At 39.1% G+C, this 22,394-nt stretch overlaps 1 protein-coding gene across 3 annotated transcripts in view; it reads left to right on the top strand.

Moving 5' to 3' along the window:
• Positions 1–21,304, top strand: part of ATP13A4 (ATPase 13A4) — a 129,676-nt gene extending 108,372 nt beyond the window's left edge. The window contains exons 26-30 of one of the 3 annotated variants that reach the window (XM_082728354.1): positions 4,558–4,729; positions 5,746–5,939; positions 7,223–7,311; positions 10,839–10,919; positions 16,049–21,304. In XM_082728354.1, coding sequence (XP_082584480.1) covers positions 4,558–4,729; positions 5,746–5,939; positions 7,223–7,311; positions 10,839–10,919; positions 16,049–16,261 — 749 coding nt within the window. In that variant the 3' untranslated portion in view covers positions 16,262–21,304. Of the gene's footprint in view, positions 1–4,557; positions 4,730–5,745; positions 5,940–7,222; positions 7,312–10,838; positions 10,920–16,048 lie in introns of those variants that run through there. The other 2 variants (XM_082728355.1, XM_082728356.1) reach the window with 2 other exon arrangements.
• Positions 21,305–22,394: the final 1,090 nt, after the last annotated feature.

Raw genomic sequence — 22,394 nt, 5'->3', positions numbered from 1 at the left:
CAGAAGCTATCCTGCATCTCTCCTCCATCCGCAGCTTGTAACCCCTGTCAAAGAGCAATGTCGCCTCCCTTGTGGATTCCTGTAACAACCTCCCAACTGATCTTGCTTCCTCTCACCCCCATTTACCTTTCCAAGGTTAGTAGAATGTTATTTTTAAGAAATAAATTTTACTGGGGCACCTCGGTGGCTCAGTCGTGAAGCGTCTGCCTTCAGCTCAGGTCATGATTCCGGGATCCTGGGATGGAGCCCCACACTGGGCTCCCTGCTCATCCGGAAGCCAGCTTCTCCCTCTCCCACTCCCCCTGCTTGTGTTTCTGCTCTTCCTGTCTCTCTCTGTGTCAAATAAATAAATAAAATCTTAAAAAAAATTAATTTTATTGTCATCCACTTGCTTAAAATGCTTTGGCCCCTGCCTGCTTCTCTACCATCACCTCCGAACACATTACTACTCACTTGTCCCAGGCTCCCCGGTTTATCAGTCTCTTGAGCACTGCCAAACTTGTGGGCACCACAGTACCTTTGTTTTGCTATTTTTTTGTGTGTGTGTAAGACACTCTTCCCATCAATCTTCATATGGCTTTGACTTTTTCTTATTATTCAGATCTCGGTGAGGATCTCAATTTCTCCATAGTCTTATCCACACTTGTTATTTCACTTAAATTATTTTCATATCCTAGTCAGTATGGAATGGTATCTTATTGTGGTTTTAAATTTATTACCCTAATAACTAATCATGTTGAATATATTTTCATGTACTTATTGGTCATTTGTATGTCTTTTTTGGAGAAGTGTTTGTTTAAGTGTTTTGCTGATTTCTTAACTGGATTTTTGTCGTTTGGTTGTTGAGCTCTAGAGTTCTTCAGATGTTGTGGATGTTAAAACCTTCTCATATACATTATTTCAGACATTTTCTTCCATTCTATATTGCTTTTTCCTTTTCTTAGTAATGTTCTTCAATGTACAAAAGTTTCTAATTATGATTAAGTCCAATGTATCTATTTATTTCTTTTCTAGTTCATGCTTCAGGTGTCATATCTAAGAATCCATTGTCAAATCTAAGGTCACGTAGATTTACCCTATGTTTTCTAAAAAGAATTTTATTTTATTTTTGGCTCTTATACTGAAGTCATTAATTCTTTTTGTGTTTTTGTATTAATTTCTCTATATGGTGTGAAGTTGGGGTCCAAATTCATTTATTTGGCATGTGGAAATCTAGTTGTCTCAGCCCCATTTGTTAAAAAGACTGTTCTTTCCCCAGTAGATAGTCTTAACACTCATATTGAAGAATCAATTGGCCATGGATGTATGGGTTTATTTCGGGACCCTCAATTCTATTCCATTGGTCTGTATGCCATTACCTTACACAATTACCACAGTGTTCTGATTACTTTTTTTTTTTTTTAAAGATTTTATTTATTTATTTGACAGACAGAGATCGTAAGTAGGCAGAGAGAGAGAGAGGAGGAAGCAGGCTCCCCGCCGAGCAGAGAGCCCGATGCGGGGCTCGATCCCAGGACCCTGGGATCATGACCTGAGCCGAAGGCAGCGGCTTAACCACTGAGCCACCCAGGCGCCCCCTGATTACTTTTTTAATAGTAAGTTTGAAATCAGGAAGTTTGAGTCCTCCAACATTGTTTTTTTTCAAGATTGTTTTGACTATTCAGAGTCTCCTTTAATTCAACGTGAATTTGAAGATCAAATTTATTATTCTGAAAATAAAACCATTTGAATTTTGATAGAGATTGTGTTGAATCTATAGATAACCTTGGATAATATTAAAATCTCAACAATATTAAGTTTTCCAATATATGAACATCTGATGTGTTTGTTTTCACTTATGTTTTGCTTAATTTCTTTTAGCAAAGTTTGTAATTTTTGGTGTTCAACTCTTTCTCCTCTTTGGCTAAACTTATTCCTATATATTTTATTGTTTTGGATGCTTTTGAAAATGGAATTGTTCTATTAATTTCTTTTTAAAATTGTTTATTGCCATTATATAGAAACACAACTGATTTTTATGTTTTGATCTTATATCTTGCAATGTAGCTGAATGTGTTTATCAACTCTAGTAGCTTTCTTTCTTTCTTTCTTTCTTTTTTTTAAAGAACCGAAGTAGAAGTTTAATTTTTTTAAGTAAGTTTCATGCTCAATGTGGGGTTCAAACTCACAATCCTGAGATCAAGACTGCATGCTCTCTCCACTGAGCAACGAAGTACCCCTCTAGTAACTTTGTTGTGTATTCTTTGGGATTCCCAATATACAGGATTATGTCACTTGTGAATAGAGATTGTTTTATTTCTTCCTTCTAATTTGGATGACTTTATTTCTTTTCCTTTTCTAATTGCTCTGGATAGAACTTTCAGTATAATGTTGAATAGCAGTGGTGAAATGGGCATTCTTGTCTTGTTCATATCTTACGGGGAACCTCTCAATCTTTTACCCTTGGATATAATGTTAAACCTGACATAACTTTTAATCATAGGGTTGCATGCAGCATCCTAAATTTATAATAATTTACTTTGAATTGATACCTTAACTTTAAGAGCATGCAGAACCCTGCTACTTCAAACTCTGTCTCCTCCTTTTATATTGTTGTTGACACAAATTACATCTTTATCCATTGTGTGCCCAACAACATAGATCTATAATTATTGTTTTATGTGTTATCTTTTAAACCATGTAGGAATAAAAACTGGAATTCAAAACCAAAAATACAGTAATACAGTGTTCTATATTTGTTCAACTGGTTACTTCTTCTGGACAAAATGAGGTGTCAGTAAAGAGGTAGAAATGATAAAAAATAATTCTTTAAAAAGAATTCTTTTTGGCTTGTTTTCATATTTTCTATCTCTTTATTGACATTTTCATTTTGTTTGTATGTTGCTCCCTGATTTCTTTGAGCATATTTGAAACAGTTGTTTTAAAGTCTTTGCCCAATATGTCCAATGCCCAGGCTTCCTCAGAGATGAATGATGAATTCTATCAATTTATTTTGTTCCATTGAATATTATAGTGTCATAACTCTGGAAATCAGATTTACCCCCTTCCCTAGGGCTTGATGGTTTTTGTTTTGCTGTTTTTTGAAGACTGTCAGAGTACATTTGTTTAATGATTTCCCTAAACTATTTTTGCAAAGACTGTATCAGTTGTTATGTGTGGTCAATGAAATCTCTGTTCCTTTGGCTTTTGTTCAGCTAGTGTTTTGACTGAGATTTTTCTCAACCTCCATCAGTTTAAAAAAATGAACAAAGAAGATTGTCTTTGTTGTACAAATGTTTATAATACTGATTTTGCAGATTTGTTCTGTGCTGGGGTACTTCAACACTTAGCTAGCCTTGTGCTGAGTGCAGAGATCATCCAGAGTTGAAAACTAAGGGGCTGTTCTGGTCTTTTCTGACATATATCTTACCTTAGGTGTGTGCATGGCTTTCTATGGTCCCCAATATACACAGGTGCTTTTGAAAGCCATAATTTCCCAAAGAAAATTTCTTTAGGTTTTCTTTATTTTGGCTGTTATTTTATGTCTCAGCTGTTATCTTTTGCCCCAGGTGATTGTGGGTAGTTGATTAGGCTTACAATGTTTTTAAGCAGTGTATACTGCTGTCCTGAGTTAAGTTTCATATTAGGTGAGAGAGATGAGCACCTTGTGCTAGTCCTTCAGGTAACTCCCAGACAGGTTAGAACAGACCTACACAATAATTTGTGTTGAAGTTCGCTCTTTTCCTCCTGTGGCCAGACATAAGAGTCCTCCCCATATTGGGAGTGTGAACAATCAACTTTGAGATTGCCACTGAGATGAAGAGGAGTATGGCAAGAGCAAGTAAAAATGACACAAATCCTGCCTATCACTTTTAAATTGCCTTTTTTTTTTTGATTTAGCATTTGTTTGATTGTTATAAGCCTTTGTTTTTCAGAGTTTCAATGACGTTAGTTTTAACAGTTTCTGCTTGTTTTTCGATGTTTCTGTGGAAGGATGGGAACTTGGAACTTCCTTCTCTGCTGTTTTTTCTGATGTCACTCCTCATTTTGTCATTGAATATTTTAAAGCATTACTTTTTAGTGACTGTATGTTGTTTCATTATATAGATGTGCCATAATTTACTGTAAATGATACAGTAATGAACATCTTTTTATATCTCTGATATTTTTAGCTTAGGGTAAATTTCCAGGAATGACCATGTCAAATGTTATGAACAATTCTCACTTATTTCATATTTATTATTAAATTGCCCTGCAGAAGGTTTGTGTCAATGTAGATTCCCATAAACAGTGTACGAAAGTATGCATTTCATCATGCCCTCACTTATAATTTTATGGTCTTTGCTCATTTAATAGGCAAAAATAAAAGTGGCTCATGATTGTTCTGTCTGCTCTCTTAAGAGTGTCTCATATGACTTGAGCTGGGGCCCATTCTTGTTTTGTTCCCTCAAAAAAATGATGTATTTCAGTTTGTCAGTCTGCTTGGATATGTGGGCCCAAGAAGTTACACTGCTCTTCTGATGAAGAATAAAACATTTCCCTGCTCTCACAAATATAAAACTTGAATTTATTTTGTAGTGAATTTGAATGGTGCCTACCCCAAGCTGGTGCCTTTCAGGCCTGCAGGAAGGCTGATCTCCCCACCTCTGCTGCTCTCTGTGATTTTCAACATTCTTCTCAGCCTGGCTATGCACATTGTGGGCTTCATTCTGGTTCAGAGGCAGCCTTGGTATTCCATGGAGATGCACAGGTACTATCAAAACCTCGATTCCAACATTTCACATTCTAATTTCTAATGATAGGAAGCCAGTGGTTCTTCATTCTTCTAGAATCGTTGGCTTCTTTAAGTCCCTTGGGAAAATTTCCAGTGATCTTCTCTTCTCAGTAGCACAGTTTGAGGATGTTATTCTTTGGCATAAATCTTTTCCTGTCTTGTGTCATGATGACCTATGACCATCTTTTGTATCTAGGGTGACCATGCATTGTAATTTGCCCAGTCAGTCCCTCTTTAAGCCTGATATAACAATGAAACGAATTGTAATTAATTACTGAAGTGTAATTGGCATACCACATTATATTAGTTTCAGGTGTATGAGCTATCGGTTTGGCAATTCTATACATCATTCAGTGCTTAACCACGATAAGCACCATCTATCACCATACGTTATTATGGTACTACTGATTATATTCTCTATGCTGTACTTTGCATCCCTGTGACTTATTCAGCTGTATCTGGAAATCTGTACATCTTAATCCCTTTTATCTATTTTCCCCACCCACCCCCATTCATGTCTCCTCTGGCAAGTACCAGTTTTTCTGATGATATTTGTCTTTTTCTCTCACATTAAAATCTGTTCTTATTGTATGACAAATTATATAGTCACCTTATTTATAAATGTCTAGAGATCTTAAGTCATGAGAGGGAAGAATCATGACTTACTCATGTCTTTCCCACATATCCAAAATACACATGATGGGTGTCCAATTTATTGAACATATATGTAATTTTCTTATCTATTCTCTATCCATCATCTTCTATCATCTGTTTATCTATCATCCATCTATTTACCATCTAGCTATCTTTTATCTATTCATCTATCCAAAATATAGATCTATCTGTGCTGGTTTCTTTCTCCTTACTTTTCAATATATATTCTTTCTCAAAGTATAAAGAATTACATTGAGGACTTGGAGTCCTATAGATACAAATGTTCCATAAAGACCTGTCATCTTATTTCATTACATTTTTTTTTGCTTCCTTTTTAGTGTCTGCACACTACAAAATGAAAACATCTCAAAGTTAAATATTTCTCCAACTGCTCCAGAAAAAATTGGAAGTAATGGTGTCTTCGCAAGCTTTGAGAACACTACCATATGGTTCTTAGGAACAATCAACTGTATCATTGTGGCTCTTATTTTCTCTAAAGGAAAACCGTTTAGGCAGCCCATCTATACAAACTGTGAGTAGCATTGTAGTCGATCAGAGGTGAGAGGTCACCAGAGGGAACAGATATTCCTACGTCACTCAGGGAGCAGCTGCAGAGTTGATGATTATCTTTGGTTTGCTGACTTCTACTCTAAGGTTTGCTAAAACACATCATGCAGCCTCATGCTGTGCTCCTTCCTTCAAAGCTGCATTAAATTCTAGGGTTCATTTCTCTACCCTTTCCTTCACCAGAGGTTTGTATCTAGGTGTCTTTTTATGACACCACTCCCAATTGGGATGGCCATTTATTTCCTTCCTTGTCAGTTTTTGTCACAATTCTTCTGGGAGGAAGTGGAGAGAAGCATCACAGTGTTCAGACGGAACATGTCTCCTGCCATGAAGACAATGATTAAGATGGTTGGCAGCCTGGAAGTGGGTCCTTCCTGAAGGAACCTGGCCTTAGTGATTGTGGAGGCTCTTAGACAAAGTACTTACAACCTCCTTACATTCTGGGCTGAAGTGGGGAGTGTGTTAGGACATGTGGGCAACCTGATTAGCCCTTGGGACATTTATTTGTATGCCACCACTGCCTCTCTAATTGGGAAGATTTAGAAGCACAAGTTGAACAATCAATATCCTCATAAAGATGTGTTTGTTCAGAGAAAGTTATTTTGCCCTTCTTCTTAGGATGAGAAAGCAGTCAAATGCTGACCTGCACATGACTGCCATTTAAACATTTGATTATTTATAGCCCTCCTTTTTTTCCAGAAAAGGATTTGAGGCAAGTATTTTTTTTTAAGATTATTTATTTATTTGACAGAGATCACAAAAGGCAGAGGGGTAGGCAGAGAGAGAGGAGGAAGCAGGTTCCCTGCTGAGCAGAGAGTCCGATGAGAGGCTTGATCCCAGGACCCTGGGACCATGACCTGAGCTGAGGGCAGAGGGTTTAACCCACTGAAACACCCAGGCACCCCTAAGGCAGGTGTTTTGTATTAAGAAGACTCAGGTACTTAAATGTCTTCAAGACATTTTTTGAATATATATTATGTCAATGTTGCTCTCTCTATATTTCCTACTTTTATTAATTGAAACTTACAACACGCATGTGAAAATTTCTACTTTCCTCAAGGACATGCATAGAAATTGTGGAGGTGAGACCCATTGCATAGAAATGAGTACTTTCCATTTATTATGCAATGTTTGGACGTAGAAATCAAGTAAATTTGATCAGTGTTAATCTAGAATATATCTATCAATAGATATCACATTCTATATTCTGATTTCTCTAAATGATAGCTTGTGTTCTTATTTCCTCAGATATATTTGTCCTTGTGCTGGTCCTACAGCTGAGTGTGTGTCTGTTCATTCTATTTGCTGATATTCCAGAATTATATAGGCGTTTGGATGTAAGTCTTATCTCTGGGATATGATGATGGTTTATAGTTATGTAATACCCTGACTTCAAGAAGCAGGTCACAATTGCAATTGACACAGATTCTTGACACTGATTATTCTTTTCAAATAGCAGAGTTAAAAAGAATACTGAATTTATTCATATTTTGTATTTAAGCTGGCCAGGAAATAAGATTCTATCTAGTCTTGATTTCCATGTATTTTAGAAGCACTGAACATTTTTCTTTTAAAAGATCCCTGTAAGAATGGAAAAATCTATTTATATATATATATATATTCTCTTTCAAGTGTGAGACTTTTTTTTTCTAAATGTTTCTGTTTTGAAGCTGTTGAAAACAGTTTGCCTATAACACTTTTTCTGTTAATTCTCAAATCTGTGTTTACATCTTTTTTAAAAAAACTCTTTAAAAACATGTTTGTCTATATATTCATATTTAATGTCTGCAAAACTTGCTTGAAAAGAGCCGTACCTTGCCTCATGAATTGTCTAATAGTGTGTAATTTTGAGACAAATTTAGAACTCTTTAAGAGACAAATTTTACATATTTGAGCAAGGCAAAATATATATATTTCTATTCTTTTAATCTATACTCTCAAATTAGAAGTTCATTATTGCCAAATGTCCTTTAGACCAATAAGTAGAATAGAAAAGAGATGGTAAAAGAAAATGAGTTTTCTCACTTAGTGCTACGTGAGCCTACCTGGCCTCCTCTCCATCTCAAAGACATATCTCAAGAAGGACAAGATCCTATCTTATTCATTCTTATATTACTAGTGCCTAACATAGCCCATGGCACATAATGGCAATAAATGACTGACTGGCTGTTGTAGATTATGTTCCTACATGGAGATGAGCACTAGGAGCTCACAGTTCATTGCAAACCAGCAAAACCTTCACAAACCCTTCTTGACATGTGACACACAAACTAATGTCTATATTTGTTTTTCATTTTGATAATTGTATCACTGTGGCTAACACCGTAATGGCCACTGTTATTAAATATCTCCACGAATTAGAGTAAGAACTCATGGAGATAGTCTTTGTGTACTAGTCTTCTAAGGAAGTTAAAACTTCTTAATCCTGCAGAAGTTAGAGTCAAGACATGTTAGGTTTATTCACACTCTTTAAAAACAAAAGCTCTTGGAAAAAAAAATAAAAACAAAAATAAAAACAAAAGCTCTTATGGAAAGGCTGATGTCTTTGAGGGGAACCTGTGTGAGGTCATTGCTAACATGACTGCAAAGGAGTTTCCAGAGAATTATTTCTAACCTTAAAAAGAACTATTTTTCTTCTTATTACACAAAATTGCAAGTACATTTTAGTAAGTGGCTAAGCAGGCAAAGAAAATTATAACATTATTCACTATATCCTTCCATCTTTGAAACTTCATATATTATAAATGTGCATTGACTGATTTATGAAGTTTATTTTAAATGGAGTCCCACTGTTTTATAACCTAGTTATTGCTCATTTTTTCAAAAAGTGCATGATTTTTCAAAAATAGAGAATACATTCACACAGTTTAAAATTCAAAAGTTAGAAAAACTACATCTTCCCATCCCTTTTCCCCAGCTGCCAGGTCCCCTCTCTCGAGGCAACTGATGACACCACTTTATTTTATATACTTTCAGGCATATTTTATACATATGCATGCATACATATATATCATGTTTACACGAATAGTAGCAGACTATTACATTTGTCCAGGTCTTCTGAGCTGGAGATAGCAAGGTGAGATGCGATACGTAAGCAAGTTTGGGAGGAGCTGCCCATATTGGAATGGACATTAGCAAGTCAAAAGAGGAGGGGGAGAGTCCCCTACTATGATGTGGGTCTGACCCCCATGAAGAAGGCCAGATGAGTAGGGTTCAGACGACAGTGCAGTTCTTTTTTAAAAAATTCTTTTATTTTTGAAGATTTCATTTATTCATTTGAGAGAGAATGAATTGAAGAGAGAGATGGGGGGTGAGCATAAGCCCATAGGATGGGGAGAGGGGCAGAGGGAGAGGGAGAAGCAGACTCCGCTCTGAATGGGGAGCCCGATGCAGGCTCAGTCCCAGGACGCTGGGATCATTCCCTGAGCCGAAGGCAGATACTTAACTGATTGAGCCACCTAGGCACTGGGTGGTGGTGCAGTTCTAAGAAAGCCCGACTACAGTTGCTTATCAGAGGGGTCTAGTGTCTCACAAGAATGAGTGCAGTGAGAGGGCCTGCCATCCCCAGTTATTAGCTATGAGCAACCCATGGGAAGCGTGGCCTCAGGGGAAGCATGGTGGGAGATTCTGAGCGGCACTGCAGCGCCTGTCACTTACTCTTGCAGTAGGACACTTCCATGGAGCATGTTCACGGCTGCCCCAAACTCATACTAATTCTTCACCTTGTTCTTTCATGAGACAGTGTATTCTGATAATTGCTTCTTATCAGTACATCAAACTTCCTCATTCCTCTTCTATGCTAATATATTATTTCAATATACATATATGAACCATAATTTATCTGTAGTCCCATATTGATTGACATTTAAGTTGCTTCCAGTGTTTAAAGCTGCAATGAAATAACCTTATACATATATCATTTCAGGCACATACAAATATGTCTCTAGGATAAATTCCCAGAAATGGTTTGAACTTTTAATTTTAATAGCCTTGCCTACCACAGAGCTGTACCACTTTTTAATCCCTTGTTGTGGAAGGCAGTGTATAAGGCAGTTGCCCTGCCCAGCAGTGTGCACTTGGCTTCATTTCGTTCATCCATCCATCCATCCATCCATCCATCCATCCATCCATTCCTTCATTTCACCTATCCATCCATTCAGTATACATATCTATTATATATATCATGTGCCTGGGGAGGGATTGAGAAAGACTCAGAGAAACCGGGGGAAAAGGTATGACGTGTCAGCTTCATTTCAGACCTGTTTGCTGCATCTGTGAGTACCCTTGTCATGGCACCATCCATGCAGCTGTACACACAGTCCTGAGCGTGCAACCTTAAACTGAGTCTCAAAAGCAGGGCTCAGCTGAGGGGAGATGTGGGATCAGTGAGAAGAGGGCAACACTGCCCATTGTGGAGGTTTGACGTGTATCTTCAGAGCCTCCTGGCAATAGGCCATATTCCTGTATTCCTTTGCAAAAGCAAACAATGGAAGCAAACAAAAAACACTCTTATCAAATTTATCACATTTTGATAAAATTTATTTTAGGAAATTTAGAAATTACAGGGGAACCAAAAAATAAAAAGAAGAAGAAAGAAAGACAAAAGGAAATAAAGCAACAATCATAGTTTACAAATCACTGAAATCATTGGGTATAAGCCTTCCACATTATTTGATACATGCATAAAAACATGTCTTATTATATGTATTATATGTATGTGTGTATTATATATATAACGTATACACAATGCATGTCTATTACATACATGATCTATAATCTATGAAAATGTACACCATGAATATGTGAACATTTTTCTAGTGTTTATTTTTCTTCAAACTAACAGTGACTCTCCATCTCCCACCAGCTGCTCTGCACTCCTGTTCTGTGGAGGGTCTACATCATCATTATGCTCAGTTCCAATTTCATTGTGTCCCTTGTTGTGGAGGTAAGCGCCCCAGGGGTACTGATCATTTGGGGCAGAGATAGATAGGGCATTCTTTGGGAGTCTGAAAAAAGCAACGGTTTTATTTGATAGGACTCAGTAGTGCCAGGGGCTCCGTTCCTCAGCCACATGAACAATGGTGCTCTCTCCTGGTGAATTCCAAACAAGGTGTTAGTTTTCCCATCTACAGAGCACACCTGGAGAGAATGGAATTATGGTGTCCAAAGTCCTGTTCATTTATAAAATCCACAAATAGAGAACCAACTCACTTTTGAAATTAAATATGGTTCACATACTATAAAATATATCTTCTTGAAGTATGCAGTTCAGTGGTTTTTAGTATCTTAACTGAGTTGTGCAACCATCTCCACTAATTCCAGAACATTCTCATCACCCCAGAAGAAATCCCGTGCCCAGTAGCAGTCACTCCTCATTCCCCTTTCGCCTCCTTCACCCCTTGGCAACCACTAATTTACTTTCTGTCTCTATGGATTTGGCTGTTCTGGACATTTCACATAAAGAGAATCATATAATATATGGCCTTTTGTGTCTGGCTTCTTTTACTTAACAACTTCTATTACTTTTACTTTACAGTTGGGAGAAAAGATTCATAGAGCTTTTCCTGGCTTTTATGCTTCATCTCCCATTTGCTCCATTCCCTCAGTAAAATGAGTCTGTGCTCCCTCTTTCTTTGGCTATGTGGTTCACTCAACCTCCTTCAGTGCTATTAGATAAACTCTCTATTCTTCAAAGCCTCCTGAAGAACAGGGAGCATCTCTGGAAAAGGCATCTGTGTCAAAGGGGAGGTGAGCATCAGCATTCATTCTGTCCACAATCTTACTTCTGGTTGCAAACCCAGCCTTGTTCCAGTGAGGGGGAGATTCATGGTGGGTGGAGGGTATCTGGAACCTGACTTCCCTGCGGAACCTTCCATACTAGGCAGGGTAAAAGCTGTGCAGGAGCTGGTGGCAGAACAGAGCATGGAATGAAGTACTGGAGCCTCTCTCTGTATGCAAACCAGGGCCTCTCAAACTGGGATGGGCACCAGAGTCACCTGGAAGACTTGTTAAAACACAGGTTGTCCAGGCCTTCTCCTAGCATTTTGGATTCAGTAGGTCTGGAATAGGTGCAAGTTTTTGCTTCTAACAGGTTGTCAGGTGATTTTGATACTGCTGGTTGAGAAACCACATTGACAAGGACCATGGTAACCTATAGAGATCTCCAAAACCACCAAATTAATAAAAGAGCATTACATCGGTGACCTCACACCTAGTTGCAGAAGGGTGAACCTTGCTCTTTAAGGGATAATCTTATGTATGCATCTTGTCCCTGGCAGTGATCACATTATTTCCTCTGTTTAGTGCATCTGCCCCCATGTCTGCATATTGAAATGCTGTTCCATCCTCTATGGCACCGTTGTAGTACTATCCTCTTTGTGAATCTTTCCCAAAGCCTGGATAGGTTAGACAAGTAACAGTGGCTGAAACAATAAAGATATTTATTGGTTTACTTAAGAAAATAGGAGGTATCACTTCTCAGCCCTTTGGCTAAGATCAAGTGAAGAAGATCGGAGGTAAGTGATTGCAGGGCTGGTTTCTTACCTCAGTGGTTTCATTGGGGATCATGAATCTTCCACTTTTCTCTCTCTCCATCTTTAGATATTGGCCTTTCACATTTGTGTGTATTGTTTATGTGTCCAGATCACTTCCATGTAGCTGGGCATTATCTTTGTTTTAATGCAGGACATGAAGGCACCAGCAATCGTTTTCCCCTCAAGTATGAACCTTTTACGAGGAAACAAAATAATTTCCTACAGCCACCCTGTTGCTTCATTGGTTAGAACTGTGTCTTATCTATTCAACCTGAGTAGTAAAGGATTCTGGGAAACTGGATCTATGCTAAAAAATTAGACAGATTGGCTTAGATTCCTTGTGAGGTATTTTTTCCCCCTTTAAGGTAGACAGGAAAAAGTTGGAAGGAGTGTGCTGAACAACAAAGTAGGATACTTTGTAGGAGGACTTCTCCAGTCCTTCCCCTACCATTTCTGATTCAGTAGGTCTGGTGACAGGTACCAGGTAACTAAGCAACGAAGTCTGCCATAATCCCCTAGTAAGAAGCTGTCCAACTGCCATTACATCTGCAGAAGTATTCTACCTGGGTTTGAATCCTGGGTCCACCCTTTGCTGCTACCTGACTCTGGGCAACACCTGCTATTCCACTTCTCTGTGTCTCTGTTTCTTTATCTGAAAAACAAGTGATAATAAGGGTACCTTACCTCAAAGGGTTGCTGTGAGCATGGAATGTGAACACAGAAAAGCACATAGTAAATATTTGATAGTATAATCTACTAATATTGTATTTTCTCTTATGGTACTTAGTATTTGAATCTATCAGTCATTCAGGATTTCATTTGTTTATTCGCTCTTTCCACAAACATTGGTTGACCATGTGCCATGTCCTCGGGGACAGTGCAAAGTGGATTTTGATAATCTTGTCCATTGCTCAGAGTTTAGAGTGAGCAAGAGAATAAATGCCACAGTTATTGTGTGTATAGGTTGTATATGGATATAAACTGTGCTGGCAGGAACTCACCTCAGTACCTGCAGTATCAAAAACCCTGCTTTATTTGAATAGAAGCTGGGTAAAGTTTTGTTCAATTATTAAATGTGAGAGGTGATGCTGCGTGCCTGCAGCAGATGGAGAGGGTAATTTGATACTCATGAAAGATTAAGTTTCTCCTCTTCTTCTTGTGTTGAGTGAGAAGTGGAGATAGGCGTGGATGTTTAGTGTGGATTCCCAGCAACTTTCTCACTGAGAAATAACACTGTGAGATCCCACCTCTCACCACCAGGCTCTTCCACGGCCATCTCCAGTTGTTTGAGGTTACTCTTCTCCTGCTGTCAGGGGATACTCAGGAGCAAACCAAAGTCATTTGAGTCTGTGGTGAAGGACCTTGTAATGGAGAATTATGGACACTGAGATTTCTTGCCTTACAAGGTGAGCCTAGCAGAGTAGGTAAAGACCCCAAACTGTCATGGATGCAGCAAGATACTTTCCTCAGGTAGTTGTAGGTATATCTGACAGCAGATGCTAAAGATTCCTGGGATAGGCATGCTAACTCCATACTCCCTGGCCAGCCTGTGACAGAGATCATCCAGAGAGGTTTTGGGGGACAGGCATGAGGGATGGCTGGCCTCTTTTTGTATAGTCCTGAATATTGCCTGGTCTGCTAAAAGGTCTAACCCTACCCCTAATCTTAGAATGGCCTAACAAACAGATTTGAATGGAACCTTGTATTTGCTTCTCTTTCTCATGATGTAACCTCCAACTGAAAGGCTGAGGAGCTAACATGGATAGCTTAATTCTCCTTCTTTGTCTTAAAATTAATTATGTGTGTGTGTGTGTGTGTGTGTGTGTACACGCATATATGAATTGTTTTCATAGCCAATCTGAAGAGCTCGTGTGATGAAGTTTTGTTTTTTGTTTTTTAAGAAATGGTATTTCTTAAAGAGGTTCTTTTTGTTTCTAGTTCTACATTTAATTTGCAATGTAGAGTGATAGGAAAGATCACTTCCCAGTGCTTTAGTTTCCCTTTACAGAGCAGTGAAGTGATACAGGTCATCATAACTCTACATAACTCTAGAATTGTGAAAACACTCAGTGCATGGCATACAGCACTAAAGTCCATGTGTGTGTCTGTGTTTTTCTTTGTTTCATTTGTTTTAAAACCTGCTAACTTTTCCCAGAGGTAAGTCAGATTTTTAGACCATTAATTGGATACCTATGATCCTGCCTTATTCCAGCTCTAAGGAGAACTACTCTTCTCTTATGGATTAAGAAGGACAAAAAAACCTTGGTATGGGAAAGTAGAATCAAAATCTGGCTAGGCGAGCCCTGAGGATTGCAAGATGCTCTTGAGATGACTATGTGGGTCTTTAAAGGCCTGTTAACAGATGATCCATTTTTAGAGAATGATTCAGACTAGTTGTACCTATTATTTCCATTGGCAGTGGGAGTCAAATGTCAAAGATGGGTGAATTTTTAAAAAAATTGCTACTCTGGCAAAGTTCCTTGTAGAAACTCATAAAATTGACTCTTCTAATTTAGCAAAGATAGCACCGACAAACACCAAAATGAGTTTTAAACCTGTGAGACAGCAGGATTTTCATATTTTTCTGTTTCTTTTATGATAACTTCAAGATGGTTAGCTACATATGATAAAAATGAAAAATTAACAAAATAACCACTCATGCATTCTATGTTGTAAGTTATAATTTGGGCTCAATTTGAAGGTCTGTCATGAAATAAAATGGCAGTCTAAAATGTTTCCAAAGAGATGTATCTTTTGTAATCTTAAAAAATGCATTGCAATGAAATATTTGTAGGTGAAGGTAAAAGGCCACAACCAACATAGTGCATAGCCAATTGTTAAATAGCTCAGAAGGGTAGCAAAGGGAGGCACCTATATCGTGCTATATCTTGCATTGTAAGGAGAGTTACATAATCTTTATGACAAACATAACAGGAAGGAATTATTATTTCTGCTTACTGAGGCTCAGGAAAGGTAATTAATTTGTCCATAGTAGATGTTAGATATAGAACCTGAATCCAGATCTGTCCAAGTCTAAGACTGGTGCATATTTCAACTTTACTGACCTCTGTTTGTAACTATGCACTTATATGCCAGGGCATACCAAAGCCACATCATACCCATGGCACATCTTTCTGTTGGGTAATTCCATTTGTTGGTAAGTAATTTTAAATATCAGTTTATATGAAATTAAATATGGGTGTGGTGTGGAGTAGTTTGCAGAATTTGAATGATTTTAAATTGAATTTATATACAAGATTTAGGAGAAATTTCACCCTTGAGACAGACTACTTCAAGCTGTTTCTAGATTCTTGAAACTATGTACCTCTCCCTTCTCCTAGAAGAGTTCCATAAGTGGAAAAGTTTGAGAGGCTGAGACCTAACCCATGAACCCACATTGGAATTGTTTCTCCAGGCCTCAAGTTTTTTGTCAAGCTGGATCGAAGCAGCCAACGTGGTGGTTCCTTCTTGGGGTGTATGGAGGGCCCTAACCTGGAAATATTTGACTTCTGCTTATAAAGAGTAACTCTTTATTTTGCAGGAGGCCATCATTGAAAATCGAGCCCTGTGGATGACATTCAAAAGGTGTTTTGGCTATCAATCAAAAAGTCAGTATCGGATATGGCAGAGAGCCTTGGCAAAGGACCCTAGTTGGCCACTATTAAACAAAACATCTTACTCTGACATGCCAGGGTGTGGAAGAGGAGTGTCTTATAGCAATCCGGTGTTTGAGAGCAATGAAGAACAACTCTGAACCCAGTGCAATATACAAGTTAGCAAAACATGGAAACGAGGACAGAGAGCAGTTTCAGTGATTTTCAAGCAATGAGACTCTTCTAAAATCAGCTGGAGTTTCTGGAATCAAAAACCTACCCAATCATGGTGACAAACTAAAAACTTGATAAAATACTTTCTACAGAACAAAACACTGCCCGAGAAGAGCGCTTTCCTCTTAGCTTCCGAAAATATTGACGGTGTTAGTGAATCAAGAATGGGGCCAAGGACGGCAATTGACCAAGAGATTGGGAAGCTAATGGACAAAGAGAATATATAATCTTTCTTCTTAGATAACATATTTTTTGAATGAGTTGAGAGAAAGTAGTACTATGTGTAGTCATAGAATTGTAACATGCAAAAGATCCCTTTTGAATTTGTGTTTTGTTGGAGGAAAAACAAATGCATAGGAGACATCACACCAATCTTCACTGTCCAGTTTCCTTTCTTTTATGGTACTTTCATAGTTGAGACAATTCCCTCTGCCTCTGGCCTTCCCTTACATATTACTCAGGATGGGCTAAGCTGATGTTGCAATAACAAACAACTCCCTTGTCTCAGTGGCTTGACACACAAGAACTTCTTTTATGGTTCTGGTGACTCTAGACTAGCTTTCTTCACAGTGCTGACTACCTCAGTCTGTTGGCCCCACTGACTGAAAACAAGGACTTCACGTTCACTGTGATGGGGAAGGAAGAGTCTGGAGATCACACAGGGCTTTCCATTGCCTCACCCCAAAAGTGGATGTATTTCTTCCACTACTTGAATCTCATTCATTAGGGATTTGGCAAAAAAGTTGCGAAGTACAGCCACTTGTGTTTAAGGCTGGTTTCATGGGCGTATAACCTGTGCAGTCATCTAGATCCCCCTGCTTAGAAGGGCCCCACCGTTATTTTAATGCTTTACTGTTGCTACCTTGAAATTCTTAATTTTGAAATACCCACATTTTCATTTTATATTCAGCCCCACAAATTATATAGTTGGCCCAGCTTGTATTCCTAGGAATGAAAGGAAAGTAGCACATATCAAAGAGCACAGACACTGTCCTCTAAGGTCTACATCTCCTGTCCCTGTGAACATTTCCTGTTTTAGGAACTCCACATCTCACATATCCAATTTCAGGTATTTCCACTCCTCTGCTCTATTATTTTTGAGAAAAGTTAGTCTTGTGCTACAACATTATATGTTATCATTAACATAAGTCCTTACACAATCTACACATTCCTTAAGTCTGAGGCTGAAGTCTATTTTCCGAAAATAAAAATGGCCCTTATTTTTATCACTATTACAATTTCTTTTTTTTTTTTTTAATTCATTTAGCACAGAAAGCATTGAGATTTCTGTTAGTTCAGCATACAACTCTTGTGTTTTAGGACAATTTCCACAAATAGTATTTTAAAGCAAGAGCAAAATGTTCATTACAAACATCAAATCCTAAGTGAATATTCTAGGCATGGATAGGTCCCAGGCTGGCTTTGTTACTTACTGGTAGCATATACAAGCATACCCTTCCCTGGATGAATTCCTGGGGATGGTTGGAGGCTCTGTGGCTATAGATAATTCTGGGAACATGGTTTCTATCAGCCATGAAAGTACCTTGTTTCTTCTGGTTTTAAAATAGGGTGTGAAGAATCATTTAAATAGGCTGTAGAATCATTGTCTTCCTCTGTCCAGAAAGAAATGTTTTCTTTTATAAAGTTAGCCTCAGCAGTGATATGGTAGTTCTGAATGTCTTTTTCTAAGACTCATAGTTTACTCATTTTTAAGAGTGGAGGATTGTGGACAGAACAAGCTGGAGATGCTCTACAACCTGGTGATGGACAAGAGCAGCATGTGCATTCACACCTTGAAGAGCCCCTTACCAGGTGCTCTTTCCTCCATTAGCTCATTCGAATTGCATGATTCTCTACAGACTTAGGCAAGGAAGGACTTACCGTCTACTTTTACAGGTGAGAAAACTGAGATTCAGAGTAAGGCAAGCCGACCCAGGCCTTAGACATAGATCTTCAGAGCAAATCTTCTGTGGTTTCTAAATATCTCCTAATTAAAAAGCCCCAGCAGGGCAGGGTGTTTGAGGTGATCTCACAGTCAAACAAAGACTGAGTTTCTTAATTGCCAGGTGGAAGGAGGAACCTTTTGCTAATACCAGGGCCTAATGTTCAAACGAATACCAGGAATCCTACCAGGCTTGGGTTAGAGGTATGTTCAATACAAAATAAAACAAAAACCTATGAGTGTTCGTCTGAGACTCTGAGTTGTTCTTAACTTGGTCCTAAGTCATTCAGTCACTGAGGACTGAATCTATAATCTTTGTCAAAAGGAACTTATTCTGAAGACTACTTGAAATTAACTATATCTTAGAGGTAGTGAGAAAATGCTTAACTTGGAAAAGCAGGGCTGGTAGGGGTATTGTCTAGGAATGTAAGAGTTGTTTTCAAATACTTGAAGGGTTTTCGTAGGAGAGAAGCCTCCCACCTGTGCCAGGTGGCATTATCAGTGGGTAAAGGGCATGGTGGGAAAGGCTTCAGGCTGATACAAAGACCCTGTCCCAACAGCACAAAAGGAAGTGGAATCTGGTGACCTCATGGAGTGTGTGCTCCATGACATTGGAGGTGCAATTGGTTTCAAAGACCAATTAGAGATAAAAGTCAAGTATCAGATGGAATTCAGTTATCTGCAAGATCCCCTTCAGGCTTGATATGTATATGTCTCAATTTTATGCTACGATGTGAACCATTCATTGTTACTTGCCACATAGACTATCAGACTGCCTATTGTGGGGAGATGAGCTGGGGAGGGCAGATTCCCAGCCCTGTGGGGTCCACAGTGTGGACAAATGGGCTTGACTGCTCTGCACTTGGAAGGTGACTTTTGATGGAGATAAAATTCTCGAAAATAGGTGCCCGCTGATGGGTCCTGACGCCTAACTGACAACTGGGGAATACTTCTGATGTATGTGTTTTCATAGAAAAAGAAGTTTGAGTATCTCAGTAAAAGAATGTGGGACAGTGCCCCAAACCTGAGGGTAGAGCACCTGCACCCAATATGCTTATCTGACTAGAACTTGGAGGAGAAAATGACACTCATCTGACCCAAATCATTTAAAAGGTTCACCATATGTTTACTCTAAGGCACACAGCTCTGACCCATAGAGAGGAACCCTGACTCTGGGCTCTTTTCACTAAACAAGTAATGATCTGAGAATGGAAATATGTCTGTTCCATCTGCATCCTTATGAGCTCATAAAAGTGTGCATGTACACACTTGCAGATGTGATGACTGGGAAAGTGATTATTTATTCAGAGCCTTGTATTTAGTTTATGTTGTAATAAATTATTCTTTACAAAAGAGGCAAGTATAATTTATAATTCTGGTATTCTAAAAATCAATCTTTCTCCTTCACTGCAGTGGAGTCATTCATTCCGCCTAATAAAATGGTGTGGTCTACTCCAGTAATGTTGAAGCAACAAAACATCTTTAAAAAGTTCCAGGCATTTCCTAACAGTCTAGACACTATTATTTCCTGCTTTGTAACTGGGCGTTTACAGTCTACAAAATACTTTCATACTCATTCTCTTGTTTAAGCCTCATGGCAGTCATAGAAGGAAGGCAGGACAAGGATTACTAGCCTCCTTCTTTTGATGAGGTACCAGTCCCTCCAAAAGTCTCAGTACCTTGTCCAGGGACGTACTGGAACTAGAGCTGCATTCAGATGAGGAACTTCTACCCATGAGTTTCCTGCTCTGTCACTCTCCCATGATGTTTCTCCTAGATGAAATGTTTCTAGCGCTGAAAAACAAGGCAAGCAAGGCAAGGCAACTATCCAATGGATTGCCATCACACGTGTAATTGCTTCCAAAAAGACGTTTTAGTTCTCATAGACATTCTCTTGAATTTGATCTTCTCATTGATCACAGAAAAGGTCAACTTCTATGGCTGAGGAATAAAATCATATAACCAGAGCTCTTTGAGTCTATTTCATGTGAGAAGATATAGCTCTGGTTCCTGACTTCAGTCTCCAGAACCAGAAACCTGTATCTCTGCTTGAATTTTGCCTCTGCTTTGTACAGCAGTTTAGGGTCATATGCATTCTGTCGTGGCTTTGTGCTAAATTCACTTCTTTATGTAGTCAGTAGCTCACTCATTCTTTCCAGCACTCCATAACTCTACTCATTCTAGGCATACAGGAAGTTAACTCTCCTAACTCAGTACTTTTGTTCATGCTGCTTTCTTTTTGCGGGCATCAATCATTATTACTCTCATCTCCACACAGTCCAATCCCTCCCATTTCTCAAGACCTAGTTAGAATGCCACCTGGTCTGCCAAACCAGAAGGGAGATCTTTTCTGTCTACACGCTGCTCACACTCCACATATGCCTCTTTTGTGCGCCAGGCAGCTCTTTTTGCCATGTGTTATAGTCCTATAGTGTTCTGACTTCTTCCAACTCTCACTCAACCCCGCTTTAACTAGAGAGCACATTTTCTGAGGGTAGGGACCAAACTTGATTCATCTCACCTACCCACTCTGCACCTAGCACACGGTGAAGGCTGGGACTCAGCAAACAGCTGTGGCATGATTGGATAAAAAATATAATCACTGGGATATTTTGTTGATTTATTATTCCTCCTTTGTCTGTGAACATATGTTTTCTGTTCAGTACAAAGAAGCTTAACCGAAGTAATAGAACAATGAATAAAAACAAAAAGTGCCAAGTATAGCGATTCCAATGTTGAACTTAGTTTGTCTGTCCATTTACTTGGCGGGATGCGGAGGTGTGCTGTAGAGTTAGAGTTGGGTATATGTTACAAAGATTCTCTCAAGGGTGCCTGGGTGCCTCAGTTGTTTGAGCGACTGCCTTTGGCAAAGATCATGATCCTGGAACCCTGGGATCCAGTCTCACATTGGGTTCCCTGCTCAGCAGGGGGTCTGCTTCTCCCTCTGAATGTCCCCCTCTCGTGCTCACTCTCTCTCATTTTCTCCTCTCTCTCAAATAAATAAATAAAATCTTAAAAAAAAAAAAAAGACTCTCTCAATATGTAGGGGACCCTAGAGGTGGATTTTTGTGCAGCTACAAAGGCTCTTCTAGGAATACACTCAATCCAAGTGCGGGGGTGGAATTGAGGAAAGCAAACTTGTTTAAAAACCAAACACTATGTAACAGAGAACAAGAGAAAAGTTCAGCTTGGTGTGTATTTTTCTACCTGATCTCTAGTTTCACCCTAACTTTAGGAACTTTTGCAAGGACTTGAGAAAAAGAAAGATATGATGAAGAGAGGAGGAGGGCAGAGCAAGAAAGGTCCATTCTGTGATCTGTGTGTCAGAGAGTATAATAAAAGGAGGGCAGAGGGAATCCACCTGTGTCCTCTGTCGCCCAGCAGTGATGTGACTTTGGGATCATAGGTGGAAGACGTATGATGCTAGTACCATGCTGAGACACATAGGTGACTTGGACAGTCTGAGCATGTCTCCAAATGGCTAAAGGAGATAGAAAATGGCTGAAGAGGATAGAGGATGGCCAGATGATACAGAGTGTGCAGTCCTGGAAGTCTGGGGTCCTGGCAACCAAGCTCAGGGTCAGGCAAGGCCCATAGAAGCTTCAGTCAGTAGCAGGGATCATTCCAAAGTGGTAACCTGTGGTACATATAGCCAATCCAGGTTGCAGGAGGAGAGAGCACGCTATAAGCAGGAGCCCTGCATGCAGCATGATTTGTAGGGGGTGTCTATGGAATATCTCCATGACTCAGGAGGGAGTTCAGAGTGGTGGGCCTTCTATGATCCTGTTTTGGACCACTCTTCTGGGTTTATGTGACCAGGGAAACATAGATGATAAAGATAGGAAAGATTCCTCCCCATTAGGTGAATTCCAATTGGGTGAAAGTACATACAGGAACATTTAGGGAGAAAACACCCTGAGAAAGCTCTGCAGAGCCCTAAGGCCACTCTGTCCCTGGCCTGCTTAAGGGCAGAGCAAAGCACAAGAGGAAGTGACTGCCCAGCTGGCTGGATGTTCTTTCCTGAAAGCTGAGCCAGTTTTCTCCTCAACCAACACAAAGCTAGCCCTGAGAATTTGGTGAACTTGATAATCTTAAGCATCTAGCTACCATCCATGACT

This window comes from Mustela nivalis (assembly GCF_964662115.1).
Source record: "Mustela nivalis genome assembly, chromosome: 1".
NCBI lineage: Eukaryota > Metazoa > Chordata > Mammalia > Carnivora > Mustelidae > Mustela > Mustela nivalis.
Note: the sequence above shows the minus strand (reverse complement) of the source record. Positions and strands in the feature narration are given on the sequence as shown.